The sequence below is a fragment of the Neoarius graeffei genome, chromosome 19 (genome assembly GCF_027579695.1).
Source record: "Neoarius graeffei isolate fNeoGra1 chromosome 19, fNeoGra1.pri, whole genome shotgun sequence".
Classification (NCBI taxonomy): Eukaryota; Metazoa; Chordata; class Actinopteri; order Siluriformes; family Ariidae; genus Neoarius; species Neoarius graeffei.
Window position 1 is genome coordinate 31,586,130 of NC_083587.1, and position 16,645 is coordinate 31,602,774.

The 16,645-nt window shown below is 40.1% G+C and overlaps 1 protein-coding gene across 1 annotated transcript in view; it reads left to right on the forward strand.

Annotated features, from left to right (window-relative positions):
- The first annotated feature begins 6,478 nt into the window (after positions 1–6,478).
- fbxo15 (F-box protein 15) overlaps positions 6,479–16,645 on the forward strand; it is a 28,952-nt gene continuing 18,785 nt past the window's right edge. Inside the window, exons 1-2 of the mRNA XM_060900882.1 lie at positions 6,479–6,552; positions 10,233–10,337. Of these exons, the coding sequence (XP_060756865.1) occupies positions 6,479–6,552; positions 10,233–10,337 (179 nt within the window). The remainder of the gene's footprint in view (positions 6,553–10,232; positions 10,338–16,645) is intronic.

A 16,645-nucleotide genomic window follows, 5' to 3' on the forward strand; every position in this document is an offset into this window, starting at 1 on the left:
GTGGTAGAAACCATTTATTCACAAAACGTAAGTTACGAAGGTAACTATGGATCTGTAAGACCGAGAGATGACCGTCACTACGGTCTAAAAAAAGGAATGATCACCTTCGTTCTGCCCATCACCGAGACCATATGTCAACAAAGTCATGTCCATGACCTCCGGAAGCAGAACGACTCATGTTATAAATAGCAGAGATTGCTCCCAGTTCAGTCTCCTACCTTGAGCGCCTCAGGATGGTCCGAGCGACAAGGATAGTGATGGTCATCCCTCGGTCTCACAGATCCATAGTTACCTTCGTAACTTATGATCTGTTTCGACCTCGCTCTGACCGTCACTACGGTCTAAAAAAAGGGATGACACATACCAAAAGAGTCATGAGGAACCCAGAATTAATCATTAGAACCTCGCTCAGTCACATGAGGGCGGCGGCGCCGACTGGAGCTGGGTGAGTTACGTCCACCCTGTAAAATCAGGTAAAAGTGCATGGCGTAGCCCATGAAGCCGCTGCACAGATATCGCCTGCTGCCACACCCCTAAGGGCAGCCCAAGACGTAGCTACACTTCTGGTAGAGTGAGCCCTCATACCCGAAGGGACCGGTATCCCCTGAGCCCTGTAAGCGTGGGAAATAACCTCCACCAGCCAATGAGACAGCTTCTGTTTGGAAAGCAGCAGCCCGCGCTTCGCCGCCCCATAACAGACAAAAAGTTGAGAGTGCGTTCTCCTCAAGGACTGTGTATGGGCCAGATAAGCCCTCAAGGCCCTGACTGGGCACAAAGTGAGCAACTTGTCCTGCTCTGCCTGCGAGGCAGAGGAAGGCTGGAATTGGGACACCTCCAGAACCTGGTTGATGGACTGCTGATTAGGAACCTTTGGCAGAAAAGCTGGATTTGGCCAGTGCCTACTGCCTGCCACCTTAGACAGTCGTCACTAATGGAGAGAGCATACAGCTCTCCGATCTGCTTTGCTGAACAGAAAAGCAGTCTTACGGGACAAAGATCGCAAATCTGCGTCTGAAATAGGCTCATACGGACCTTCAGTGAGCAATGTTAAGACTGTGGGCAGATCCCAGCTTGGCACACGCAAGGTGCGACCTGGACGCAACCAGCGGGCTCCCTTCAAGAACTGGCCAATCAAAGGATGCCTACCCAGGGGTCTGTTGTCTGCGCCCTAGTGAAAGGCTGAAATGGCCAAAGCATAGACCTTTATTGTACTGACTGCCTTGATCCAAATGGTGTTAGGGTTTTGCTGGGATTCGAACCCGGTTCGCTGGTGTGATAATCCAGCAAACCCCCACTAGGCCACCAGGGGGATGACTCAAGTGCAGAGGCGTGAGGCGAAAGTAGAGTATCAAAAACAGTTTATTTACAATATATACAATCCAAGGGAAAAACAAAAAGAATAATCCAAAAGCTCAGAAGATATACAAAAATAAAAATATCCCAAGGTTCAATGTCCAAAATCCAACTCAGAAAAGAAGAGGCAAAAACTCAAATGCTCAGAAGATCCAAAGGTCAAAACAAAAATCCACAAAGTCCAAAAGAAAGCAACAAAAACCAAGAAAGCTAAGACACAGGCAAGGTACATGGGACAGAGGGAACTAGCACTAACAGCATAGCATAAAGACTCCGTGACTAGGGACCAAACAGAGGGAGTATAAATACACAAAATAAATTGAACACAGGTGACGATAATGAAGACAAACAGGCAATCAACACAAACACAAAACACAGGAACAGTGGTGGCCTCTAGAGGCCAAAACAAACATGACAAGAAAAGGAAATAACAGCGGCCTCTAGAGGCCAAAACAGTCCCAGTCCTAACAAATGGGACTGCAAGAAGCTTAAAACATGTGGCACAGGGCAAACTGCTGGCTCAAGACCCATGCCGGCACACCAATCTGAAAAGATCTTCCATCTGAGTGCGTAGCAAGCTCTAGTAGATGAAGCCCTGGCATTATCGAGTGTCTCTTGAACAGACTTGTCTAGCCACTCAGTGATGGACTCTGCAGGGGCCAAACCCATAGACGTAGAGCACCTGGGTTCGGATACCAGAACATAGTTTGTACAGAACATAGTAGTTTGATGTTTGTTTGAGTGTTTTGTCCGCCGGTTGTGGTGTAGCTCCGGACCCAGTTTTAGGCGTTGGTTTGTGGGTGATGCCTGTGCTCCCAGCTGTGGACTGCAGTGAGCTCGTTGCTCATTTAACATCGTGGTTGTCCAGCGCTCTGTGCTTTAACGCTTGGCGTGATGTTCCGAGTGATGTTGCTCGGTGGCGTCGCGGCGGCTGTGCAGGCGGTTTGGGACACACCAGCGCTCTGCGTGGTGGAGCTTCTCTGCTCGCTTTGTGGATCCACGGCGTGGTGTTTGAGCGATGTGGCTGACGGCGTCACGGCGGCTGTGCTGGAGATGTGGGACTCGTTTTCATGCGCTTTTTGGTGGGACTGTGGCTGCTACACCACGGGAATTACATCCTGACCCCTACTTGGTGGACTTTTTACTTTTTATTTTTTATTATTTATTCATTTATTATTTTTTATTAATATTTTTTTCCTTTATTTTTTATTTATTTATTTTTTCTTTGTCTATAATTGTAAAGCGTCCTTGGGTTTTTTGAAAGGTGCTATATAAATTCAACTTATTATTATTATTATTATTATTATTATGTGTAGTCGATTTTTATTGGTCACAAGCACGCATTCATTGTTTACACTCTGGGGAAGTCTCTTCACTGGGGTTGGATTTCAGCAAATGGAGGGATTTCCATTAGGGCTGTAACAATATGCAAATCGAAATCGCAATATGCAGAGCCACGATCCGTGTCGTGATACAAGAAGGCAGAATCGCGGTACACCCTTTCAAACTTCTCCTCAGCCCAAAAACAGAGGCGCTTCCAAACTTCAATTTATGAATACTTTACTTTTTATTTAAATTACATTTTAAACTTACTTAAATTACTTTTATTTTTTTTATATCTATTAGTAAGTCGTTTTTTCGCCGACCTGCGACAATCTTCTGCGAGTCACGCAACGTCCACACTCGCCACTGGCAGAGCATTCATTTCTTTTAAGCGGTCGCCATTCTGGTCCCTGTACTACGAAGCGGGTTTTCTGGCTTACCAGGGTAACTTCGAGAGTAACTTGATCACGTGCAGCGTAACTTCCCGATTAACCCATACTACGAAAGTTGGCTATGTTCAAACCGAGGTATGCTGCCATGGCAATTTACACTGCATCTCAAACCTGCTCGTCTCAGGTTATGTTCTTGGTTAACCCGAGGTTTCCGATTAACCACACCCTTTTTAAACACCACCTCTCCACCGACATTTCCTCTAGAGACAATGCCAGCATACCTGGATGACCCGTGCGATATCGGAGCGCAGATTAGAGATGGGATTTATGGCTCTTTGATGGGATCCGCATCTTTGTGATCCGTTCTTTGAAAAGAGCCGTTCAAAAGACTGGCTCATTTGGCTCTTTTTAAATATTTATTCAGTTTTAAGAAGACAGCGTCTAAAGAAGCCAGATCCCTCTGCTTAGACAGTGACATCAATATTTCTGGACATACCTTTTATATAAAGCAACCTAGACTTACATTATTGTAACCCCTAAACGCTCATAAATAACCATTAAAAAACAATGAGGGCTTCAATGAATGTCCATGCAGAACGGCTTTTCTGTAAAAAAAAAAAAAAAGAACCCACTCAAGAACATAGTTATCAAGAACGCAAGAATATTTTATAGAAAAAACACTTGTTTTACAAAAATATTTAAGTCTGAGATACAAAATAGATACAACTACAATAAATATAACACAAGAACTAGTTATCACACAAGAACATTTTAATAGAAAAAAAACAAACTTTCTATATTAAAAATATTGAAATTGTAACAAAAATAGATACAACTAAACAGTCAGATAAATAGATAAAGTTATAACAAGAACACAAGATTATTTTAATAGGAAAAAACAAATTATTAATGCAAAAAATATATTAGAAAAATAGATACAACTAGACAAACAGATAAATAAATAAATAAAATACACAAAAATAGAACAAACAAAATGACGATAGAATAAATTAAATGAATGTCCGTGCAAAGTAGTTTTCCCACAATATTATCATTAATATCACACAACAACATTATAAACTATATACAAAACAATTTGAACTATTAGGCAAACAGATAAAACTTGAATAAATAAAAGGCAAATGAATGCTTGCTTGCACGCGCACACACACACACACACACTTACCATTATGAATGATGTTTTTATATTTCATTTTCACCTGTTGCCAGGTGTGTTTGGCACTGCTGTTGCCTCTGAAATGTTCACAGGACATACACCAACTTAGTCAAAGGGACTGAACAGTCAGTCATACTAATTCATGTGACTCTGTGCACATATCAGCTTAAGTAGGCTACTCCATGAATTTACCATACCAAATTTTATTCAGGATTTTTCGGACATTAAACAAGCTATATATGACTGGGGCCACGTCGAAGGACTTACGCATTTACCCGATCGGCAATTCGTTGCCAACATGCTTGCCACTCCTTATTGGCAGCCGCTGTGTTAGAGTTTGCTCTTAATGTTGTTTTGAACTCCTCGTAGCTTTGCATTATGACAGCGCATTCTTCCTCCGTGAAGTACGGCGACCGTGCCATTGTGAACAGTGGTGATTTGCGCTGATAACCTCCCCTTTAACGTGAACGCGCATTAACCCTGATTAGGTTAACACAGGTTCAACAAATCAACTTCATAACTGGCGTCGTAGTACCGTTTAACCCCAAACAAGATAACCAGGTTTTGTCAACCCCGGTTTAGCGGGGGAACCCTGGGTTACTTCTGGGTAGGTTGACCTCCGTTCATAGTACAGGCCCTGGTTGCGACGCGGGGAGCGAATCTGTAAACAAGCAGCTCATTGGCTGGCTAGGTGTGCCACAAGCCAATCACAATCACTTGACCGGAAAGGCATGCAGTGTTGCCAGATTGGGCGGGTTTAGGTGCTTTTTTGCTGGTTTTGAACATATTTTGGGGTGGAAAACGTTAGCAATATCTGGCAACACTGAAGGCATGTCTGCTTGGGCGGAAGCCTTCTGCGGCAGTTACATTTTGACACGTGAGCAATGTTTCACCATAAAAATTCCGTAATTTCCATCTGTTTTCCGCGATCACAGAAAATCATTGGCCCTATGAGAGTGAGACAGTGAGAGAGCCACCCCCCAAAAAAAAATCTTAACGGATTTACACGATTTGGAAAAATGACTTTTTCAGAACCGAAAAAAACAGAGCTTCCGGCTCAACAGTATTATTTTGAGAAATAAAACAATCTTTGGATATACGTTTGTTCATTTTTGCATACATATTACTCATTCTCTGCAGTGGTCTGAATTATTTGTTATTAAATAGTTAGTAAGTAATATTAAGTAAGTAAATGTTAATAAGTCAAATTTACTACTTTAAAAAAAACATTTAAAAAAAAATCGTGGGTGTATCGAATCGTGGGTCAAAAATCGCGATACGAATCGAATCGTGAGTTGGGTGTATCGTTACAGCCCTAATTTCCATAAAAGATGACTTATGATAATGATGACAAATACATTCGTCAGTTTGATGACTGATAGTAATTTTCTCTTTGTCACTGATGGAGTATGTTCATCAATGATGAGCGCCAGCGGGAACCATGCAGTGCTAAACGATTCTATACAGTGTTACATTAACCCGGAGTGTTACATTATCCTATACAGTGTCAAATTAACCTGTACAGTCTTAAACTATTCCATAGTGTTATGTACAATAACCCATACAGTGTCACATTAACCAGGAGTGTTACATTATCTCATACAGTGTCAATGTTAAACTATTCCATTCAGTGTTACATTATCCCATACAGTTGTTAAAGTAACCCATAAATTATCACAGTACAGTGTTATATTAACTCATTCAGTGTTACTTTCTCTCATACAGTGTTAAATTAACCCTGTATAACTTGAAATTGTGATGTCAGTTCATGGTATATCCAGGATATGCAATGACTGACTCGCACCATTTCCTTGTTTTTTTTTTTTTTATGTCACAAGATACATTGCTTACTCAATGGTGGAACTATTTTATGTCACTTGAACCATCCTTGGCCAATCCCTGCATGTGCATGGGAAATTTTGTTGAGGGATATAATATTAAATTAACCTAGACAGTGTTGCATTACCCAATACAGTGTTAAATTAGTCCATAAAATGTGAAAGTAATTCTAACTACAGTATGGAATTAAGTGTTTCCATATGTGTTATTGCAGATGTTACAGTTCTGTTCATGGTTGATATTAAATGTTGAGCATCTTATTGTTCAGAACGACGCATAGTGACCATCCAGTTAATGCATCGTAAAAAGGAGTTAATGCTAATTCAATGCATTTTCTCTTCAAATATATGCAAATATTTACAGTATGTGTTCTTTTCACAGACAAAAACACATTATGCCCCACCGATCATCAGCCTGCACAAGGCTTCCACCCAAATTAGTCAGGAGCTCTGAAAACTACATACAGAGGCAAGTTACAGGTGTAAACTAACACTGGCTAAGTTATTGTGTGTGTAAACGGCTTCAGTCGTTGGTATCAGCCAGGTATCAACCAAGACATTATGGGTACTGATGTTGACTTTTTTTTTTTAATTTTAGCTCTGAGGTAACAAGCAATAGAAGTTTATCTCACCCAAAATACTCTCTGTAAATATCTGTTTCAAATTATTCCCAGTCCTTTCGTAATGCCACATACTGTGTGAATGGCTGTAATCCATACTGTATATAAACATGAACAAAACTCTGTGTAGTTAGAAACTGTGACAGTATGGAGGCAGCCATCTTGCATATTTCAGAAGTACAACCCCAGTTCCCAAAAAGTTGGGATGCTGTGTAAACTGTAAATTAAAAAACAAACAAACAAAAAATGCCAATATGTAATAATTTGCAAATCATAGAAACCCTATATTTCATTGAAAATAGTACAAAGACTACATATCAAATGTTGAAACTGAGAAAATTTATTTATTTATTTATTTATTTATTTTATGTCAGCAACACATTTCAAAAAAGTTGGAACGGGTATGTTTACCACTGTTGCATCACTTATACTTTTAATAACACTCTGTAAACATTTGGGAACTGAAGAGAACAGTTGCTGTAGTTTTGAAAGAGAAATGTTGTCCCATTCTTGTCTGATATACAATTTCAGTTGCTCAACAGATCGGGGTCTCTTGTGTCATATTTTGCGCTTCATAATGCACCAAATATTTTAAATGAGAGACAGGTCTGGATTGCAGGCAGGCCAGTTTAGCACCCGGACTCTTTTACTACGGAGCCATGCAGTTTTAATATGTGCAGAAAGTGGTTTGGCATTGTCTTGCTGAAAGAAGGAAGGCCTTCCCTGAAAAAGATTTTGCCTGGATGACAGCATATTGCTCTGAAACATGTATATATCATTCAGCATTAATGATGCCTTCCCAGATGTTCAAGTGACCCATGTCATGTGCACTAATGCACCCTCATACCATCACAGATGCTAGCTTTGGAACTGTGCACTGATAACAAGCTGGATGGTCCCTCTCCTCTTTAGCCTGGAGGATGTGGTGTCCATGGTTTCTAAAAAGAATTTCTACTTCTGATTCATCAGACCTCGGGACAATTTTCCACTCCGCCTCAGTCCATCATAAAAGAGCTCGGGCCTCAGAGAAGGTGGCGGTGTTTCTAGATATTGTTTATATCTGGTTTTAACTTGCATTTGTGGATGCAGTAATGAACTGTTTTCACAGACGATGGTTTTCTGAAGTGTCTGAGCCCATACACTGATTTCCACTACAGACACGTGTCTGCTTTTAATGCAGGGTCTCCTGAGGGCCTGAAGATCACAGGCATCCAATGTCAGTTTTCAGCCTTGTCTCTTGCATACAGAGATTTCTCCAAATTCTCTGAATCTTTTAATGATATTATGTACCATAGATGATGTGATCCCCAAATTCTTTGCAGTTTTACATTGAGGAACATTATTCTTAAATTGTAGCACTGTTTGCTCACACAGTCTTTCACAGAGCGTTGAACCCCTCCCCATCTTTACTTCTGAGACACTCCGCCTCTCTGGGATGCTCTTTTTATACTCAATCATGTTACTGACCTGTTGCCAATTAACCTCATTAGTTTTTTTTTTTTTAGCATTACACAACTTTTTCAGTCTTTTGTTGCCTCTGTCCCAACTTTTCTGAAACATTTTGCTGACATCAAATTCAAAATGAGCATATATTTTTCAAAAAAACAATAAAATGTCTCAGTTTCAACGTGATATGTTGTCTTTGTACTATTTTCAATGAAATATAGGGTTTCCATGATTTGCAAATCTTCACATTCTCTTTTTATTTATGTTTTACACAGTGTCCCAACTTTTTTTTTGGAATTGGGGTTGTATGGATGGTCTACTCCTCCTATTTCACAAAATTCTTGAAGTAAAATTGGGATCATGTAGCTTAATATCATTTGAATCAAATATTTGGGCAGGCATTTACAGAAAAAAAAATCTTGGTTGAGATAAACTTTCTATGCCATAATGTTCTCAAATGTGACTGGTCAGAAAGTGTTAATGTGTTTACTTTTGTATAATGGCAGCTTTGATTATAGGGCAGTTAGTGATTATTTTCTTCTAATAGCACTCAGTGTTTTAGTGTGTTTTAGTCCTTATCTTTTACTTACTAGCTAGATTAGCCTTGTAAATTTAAAGAAGCAAACTTCAGACACCAGTTGTGTCTTAGGTGGGGTTTACATTAGACCGTATCAGCGGATCATCAGATTAACGTTTTTAAAACGATTAGTGTGCACACAGCAACGCCAATACACGATTCGCGTGCACACAGCAACACCAATACATGGATACGCTCGACTCCGCAGGCATCCTGCGCTCCAAATCACTCCGCCCTGAACAGCAAGTGCCCTCTGGAGGGTGCGCACTCCGGCCCTGCGCAGCTCACAGAGCGCGCGAGTGGAGTGCACAAGCAGTGATTCGGGACTGAGCCGCTGTGTGTGTGATCCCAGCGCATATCACTTACCACTTGCAAGTGGAAGGATGGCAAGCCTAAAGACAATCATAACTACACAATGGGCAGTATTTGCATCAGTATTTGCAGTATTTTCATACTTTTATACTCTTTAATGAAAGGTGATACAAGGCGGAAGTCCGCGCCGTTTTTCAGCAGTCGCGTCACATGACCAGCGCCAGCGAATCAGGAAGGTGGATGTCACAGTGACGTTGTCCAATGACGACGCCAGCTAGAGCTCAGCACAGCGTATCCGCGTATTCTCAATGTTTACACAGCACCGGACCAGACACGATCTAGATTGAATACGTGGACCCTGGCAGATTCCCGTTTCCCGGCGTTTCCAGGCGTTTTAATGTAAACGGACAGTGCATCCGCGAAGAAAACGAGACAGATACGGTCTAATGTAAACTTGGCCTTAGTAGTTGAGCTATGTGCAGTAAGTGGACAGTTGGAGTCAATTTGATTTTTCACCAACCTGTTTCTTTGAGTCAAATGTGTATTGATTTGAATAACTGCATATACAGTGAACTTGAATGGAATTCAAGAACACTTTTTTAAATCATAGCATTAATATTTAATTCATATTTATTCAGTTATTTCACGGAATCGAGTCGTACATGACCCGATGGCCGATGAGGTGCGTCACGGCAAGCTGGCTATAAGCCATGTACGACGAGATCAAGTGGAATAACTGTTTTATTCTATCCATATTTACTGGATTTTGAGAAACAGAGCATTTTTGTTTTTATTTTTTGCAAATTTGATCAATTAAAAACTTTATACAAAATGCCCGACAAAATCATTTTCACATAGAATGTAAACAAACCGGCAAAATGACAGTAGCAATTTGTGAAAAAAGCGATAATAATAATTCTTGAAAAGAAAAAAGTTCTTACCATCATATACTTTTTATTCCATATTTTGTTGCTTTTTTATTATTTGGGGGTTTTTATTTTCGAGTAGATTTTTTATTTCGTCCTCAGTTGGTTCAGCAACACGCTCCACCATTTTGTTTTTCTCTCCTCATGGTATATGAGCTGATAGCGTAGTAGTAGAGTAGCCAATCACAGTGCACGACTGCTCATATCCAGTGAAAGTGGATAGAATAAAATCTAATATATGACTTTGTTTTAACTTGTCTGGAATTAGGATGCCCCCAGAGATCATTGAGAAGATTACATCATATTTGGATGCAGGATCTCTTTACTGCCTTGGCTTTGTCAACAAGCACTTCTATGAGGTGGTTGAACACAAGTAAGTTTGACCTTTACTTTTACCAAAAAAAAAACAAAACAGCTCTTTAGCTTGTCACTGCTTCAGAGTTCATATCCTATGTTAGCATTATGAAGTGAAAAAAAAACAGCAATAAAGTGAAAAATGTTTTCTAAGTATGAGATACAGAACAATAATTGTCAGCATGAATTGTCTTCTCACCAAAATCAATCACTAGATTCATCACTATCATGACTTCAATGCAGTTTCTACCTGTTTTTATTCTACATTAAAATCACTTTTTTTGTGCACAAACGAGCAATTGTCTCATATTTTCCAGGATATAATCACAATGCAAAATGCATTTTAATCAAAGCTAAAATGTGACTTATATAAATTTTGCAGCTCATGTGAACAAAGGGCAACAGTTACTTGTAAAATTTTGCCAACATCATCTTTCTGTCATCAAAGAGCCTTTTAAATTGGTAGGGGGGAAAAGGATTTATTCTGCTCCCTGATGGATTTCTTGCTCAATTTGGTAACCTTTGTTAGTGACCATATAACCATCAACTTTGTTAGGCTGTATAATTCAATTATTAAATAAATAATTTTGTAAAATACCAGAAATATCCCATATTAACACATTTAAACTAACTATTTGACAGATGATGATGATGATGATGATTTGTCGAGTGAGTACTCGGTCAACCACTTGTCAATTTCCTCCATTTTTCTCGGTCGTTCATTACATCTGGCAAATTTTGTATGTCCAGTCCAGTATCTTCAATTGCAACCCCGATTCCAAAAAAGTTGGGACAAAGTACAAATTGTCAATAAAAATGGAATGCAATAATTTACAAATCTCAAAAACTGATATTGTATTCACAATAGAACATAGACAACATATCAGATGTCAAAAGTGAGACATTTTGAAATTTCATGCCAAATATTGGCTCATTTCAAATTTCATGACAGCAACACATCTCAAAAAAGTTGGGACAGGGGCAATAAGAGGCTGGAAAAGTTAAAGCTACAAAAAAGGAACAGCTGGAGGACCAAACTGCAACTCATTAGGTCAATTGGCAATAGGTCATTAACATGACTGGGTATAAAAAGAGCATCTTGGAGTGGCAGTGGCTCTCAGAAGTAAAGATGGGAAGAGGATCACCAATCCCCCTAATTCTGCGCCGACAAATAGTGGCGCAATATCAGAAAGGAGTTCGACAGTGAAAAATTGCGAAGAGTTTGAACATATCATCATCTATAGTGCATAATATCATCAAAAGATTCAGAGAATCTGGAAGAATCTCTGTGTGTAAGGGTCAAGGCCGGAAAACCATACTGGGTGCCCGTGATCTTCGGGCCCTTAGACGGCACTGCATCACATACAGACATGCTTCTGTATTGGAAATCACAAAATGGGCTCAGGAATATTTCCAGAGAACATTATCTGTGAACACAATTCACCGTGCCATCCGCCATTGCCAGCTAAAACTCTATAGTTCAAAGAAGAAGCCGTATCTAAACATGATCCAGAAGCGCAGACGTCTTCTCTGGGCCAAGGCTCATTTAAAATGGACTGTGGCAAAGTGGAAAACTGTTGTGTGGTCAGACGAATCAAAATTTGAAGTTCTTGATGGAAATCAGGGACGCCGTGTCATTCGGACTAAAGAGGAGAAGGATGACCCAAGTTGTTATCAGCGCTCAGTTCAGAAGCCTGCATCTCTGATGGTATGGGGTTGCATTAGTGCGTGTGGCATGGGCAGCTTACACATCTGGAAAGACACCATCAATGCTGAAAGGTATATCCAGGTTCTAGAGCAACATATGCTCCCATCCAGACGACGTCTCTTTCAGGGAAGACCTTGCATTTTCCAACATGACAATGCCAAACCTCATACTGCACCAATTACAGCATCATGGCTGCGTAGAAGAAGGGTCCGGGTACTGAACTGGCCAGCCTGCAGTCCAGATCTTTCACCCATAGAAAACATTTGGCGCATCATAAAACGGAAGATACGACAAAAAAGACCTAAGACAGTTGAGCAACTAGAATCCTACATTAGACAAGAATGGGTTAACATTCCTATCCCTAAACTTGAGCAACTTGTCTCCTCAGTCCCCAGACGTTTACAGACTGTTGTAAAGAGAAAAGGGGATGTCTCACAGTGGTAAACATGGCCTTGTCCCAACTTTTTTGAGATGTGTTGTTGTCATGAAATTTCAAATCACCTAATTTTACTCTTTAAATGATACATTTTCTCAGTTTAAACATTTGATATGTCATCTGTGTTCTATTCTGAATAAAATATGGAATTTTGAAACTTCCACATCATTGCATTCCGTTTTTATTTACAATTTGTACTTTGTCCCAACTTTTTCGGAATTGGGGTTGTAGTTGGTCTATGTATGGGAAACGGGGATGTCCTCTGGTTCTTTTTCCATGTGTAGTTTCCCAGAGTAGAAGTTTGCATATTATTTCATCTTTTTTTCTCCAGCAGTGACCAATGAACCTAAGTCTTCTTATTCTTAATGTTTCCGACACTCGTGGAAGATTGCCATAAAGCTCTTTGTTGGTTTTGTGCTCTTTCCAGGAAACATTGAGAGCTAATCGTAATAATCTTGTGTAGACTCCATCAAACCTTCTTTCTAATGATTTTGTAAGCGTCCAGCTTTCAGCACCATACTGTAACACACTTTCGACAACAGCTCTGAAGAAATTAGTTTTTAATTTTCTGCTTAGGGTTGATGACCACACATTTTCCATTTTATTTGCTGCAGACCATGCTTTTGCTATTCTGATGTCCATGTCTTTCTTGGTATTATCAATCCAAGATCCCAGATATTGGAAGTCGGCAACACACTTTAGTATTTTGCCATTTGATGTGGTAATATCCTCTTTTGACTGGTTATATACCATATACTCTGTCTTAAATTCATTGACGTAGACCAATTGTTTCAGCAACGATTTCTACTTGGTGCAGTAACAACTGTGCTTTTTCTAGTGTATCTGAAATTAAAGCGATATCATCGGCAAAGTTGGTGTCAGTAATGATTGTAGCAGGATATTTTGAACTGCGGCTGTGGGATAATGTGAAGCCTATTTCTTGGGGATTAGATGTTGCAATTCTCATGGCATAATCCAATTTCAATAATGAAAAGGAGAGGTGCTAAAGTGTCACCTTGAAGAACTCCTGCTGATATTTCAAAGAAATCTGTTTTGCCATCAGGAGAAAGAACTTGTACTTTTGTATCTTCATAAAGTATTTTCACAGCATTGACAATGATTGCTGGTATACCGTATGCTTCTAGGATTTCCATTAATTTACCTCGATGAATGGAATCGAAAGCTTTGCTGAAATCAACAAATGTTAGAACAGCTGATAAATTCTTTGCCTTGATTCCTTCTATTAGTCTACGAAGAGTTAATATCTGTGCTGAAGTCGATCTGTTTGGGAGAAATCCATTTTGATTTATATGGAGAAGTGGTTCAATGTGAGGTCTAATTCTGAACAATAGCATCTTCTTGTAGATTTTGGCTGCAATTACGATAAACTTATTCCTCTGTAATTTTTAGTGTATCCTAGGTCACCCTTTTTTGGGAGTGGTACAAGCCCACTCTTTCCCCATAGATCCGGTTTCTCTCTGTTGAAAGTTTGGTTACAGACTTCCAACAGGGGATCTATCAATGCCCCTGTCTTCCAGACTTCTATTGGGATGTTGTCAAGCCCAGCTGCTTTGCCATTGGAGAATGATTTGATGCATTTTTGTATTTCCTCTTTGGTGAAATTCTCTGTGCTTATTGGTAGGATATCTTCCAGTACCTTGATGGTTTCTTTAGGACTGATTTGAGGTGGTTTACCCAAAAGAGTACTGAAGTGTTCTTTCCATTTTGAGAGCCGTTCCTTGGGATTGTTTGCTTTTATTTTTCCACTGGGTGTGTGTTTTCTTCCTGTGATCTCATTTACAGTTTTCTACGCTAGATGTGATTGACGATTTTCAGAAGCATTAGTGATAACACTGCTTTTCTCTGTGATATATGAGCTGAATTAGCGTATATAAGCAGCATTAAGATCTTCTTTTGCTTTTTTCGAGTATTGCAACACTAGATCTAGTTGATCTTGAATTTGCTCTCGCTGCATTTTTTTACTGCTTCATGTTTCAGTTTTATATCTGTGTTTTCCCAGGGCACCCTCTGTTTACGTTTTTCTTTTACAGGTATGTGAATTTTCGCAGACTGTTCATGTGCTACAACTATGTTGTTGTATGTAGTGTTAGCATTTTTATTTTCTGATAGATCTTGTAGTGGGCGGCATGGTGGTGTAGTGGTTAGCACTGTCGCCTCACAGCAAGAAGATCCTGGGTTCGAGCCCAGTGCCCGGCGAGGGCCTTTCTGTGCGGAGTTTGCATGTTCTCCCCGTGTCTGCGTGGGTTTCCTCCGGGTGCTCTGGTTTCCCCCACAGTCCAAAGACATGCAGGTTAGGCTAACTGGTGACTCTAAATTGACCGTAGGTGTGAATGTGAGTGTGAATGGTTGTTTGTCTCTATGTGTCAGCCCTGCGATGACCTGGTGACTTGTCCAGGGTGTACCCCGCCTCTCACCCATAGTCAGCTGGGATAGGCTCCAGCTTGCCTGCGACCCTGTACAGGATAAGCGGCTACAGATAATGGATGGATGGATGGATGGATGGATCTTGTAGTGCTTGGAAACGTTTTATAACTTCTGCAGTATATTCTGTCTTGACTTTATCTACAAAGAGCAGTCTACTCCAGTCATAGTTAATCCTCTTTCTGCTGGTGTTTTTGTGCATCCTGAGCCTTAGTCGAATTTTTGATGATACTATTCGATGATCTGAATTTACTATGGTAAATGAATTATAGGCTTCACAATTTAAGGCACTGTTTCTCCATTTCTTGTTTATAAGTATATGGTCAAGTTGTGCTTTGTTGCCGTTTGGGTATATGAAAAACCAAAGCTTGCCTTTTTTCTTCTTATACTGGGAACTTAAATTAATAAGATCACATTCTGTTGCAAAATCAAGAAGGTATTGACCATTATGGTTGGTAATTTTGTGGAATGATGACCCTTTAGAATCTTGTTGTCCAATTTTTGCATTCATATCTCCCCCAATTAGGATAACGTTATGCTTAGGAATACCTCTTACTAAATCTGACAATTCAGCATAGAAATGTGTGACATCATTTTCGTCAGAGCAATCTGTTGGGCTGTAGCACGATATGATTGTTGTTGCAGGGTTTCCATTGAAGTTGGCGACCAATATTCGTGGGCTGATAGACTCAATGTTGTTAAGTGCTTCATAGCTGTGTGGGCTTAAGAGTATTCCTACTCCTCTAATCGTCGCATTGTTAGCAGCTTTTTCTGCTGATGCTGTTAATAGCATCCATCCATTTCCCATTTTGTGGTGTCTAATATTGATGTCCTTGTGGTATATTCGGTGCTCTTGTACGCATAGCACATCGATTTTATGTTCCTGTGATGCCGATGTTATCTCTCCCATTTTCTTTGCAGAACTGAGCGTTTACATTAAGTGTGGAGAAAAGATATGTTGCTTTACATTTTAGAAGATGGTTGTTCCGACCAGTAGTGGATTTGTCGACCTCAGCCTGGTTCTTCACTGAGGTACGCGCTCCTTGGTAACCCGTGCGACGAGCGATGCGGTATGAGTTTTCATTTTGGAAATTTATCATGATTGACTTTCTAATTGCTACCATGCCAAGATGGTTGTATTAGTGATTGCAACTCCTACTAATAGTGTAGTTCCCTGCTAACTAGGGAGGTGTATGGATTAAAGTTTTCCGTCGTGTGATGGAGTTCCGTCAACTGAACTCTCCCAAGGCCAAATGTGAGGTCGGTGCTGATCCGAGGAGAATTAAAATGACGGGTGGTTGGGTAGAGACTGGGTTAGAACACTGATGTGTTGCAACACCATCAACTATCAGCAGGGTTTATTTAACTTTTTTGTTTTTGAGCCATGCTTTGTGTCGTTCATTTCCTATGTTTGATCATGTTTAAACGTTCGCTGTCTACGGTGCGGCATTAAAAAAACATGCGCTGTCAAAATTGGCAAAATACATTCCCATGTGCTTGGCGTGCTTGTGTCTGACCATTTCTGTTTTGTATTAAATTAAATCTTGCCAAAATGACTTAGTTCAAACTTGGACATATAGAAATAGAGCATGTTAAAAAAAAAAATGAAAAAATAAACCCCGGAAAGCCCGCTCCTCTGCTTCAGCCAGACTTGAAGACCCGACGGTGCAATGCGTGCAGACTGTCAGAAGTAATTAGACCTAAATTTATAGCTAACAAATCAGCAGACGCCCCAACAATT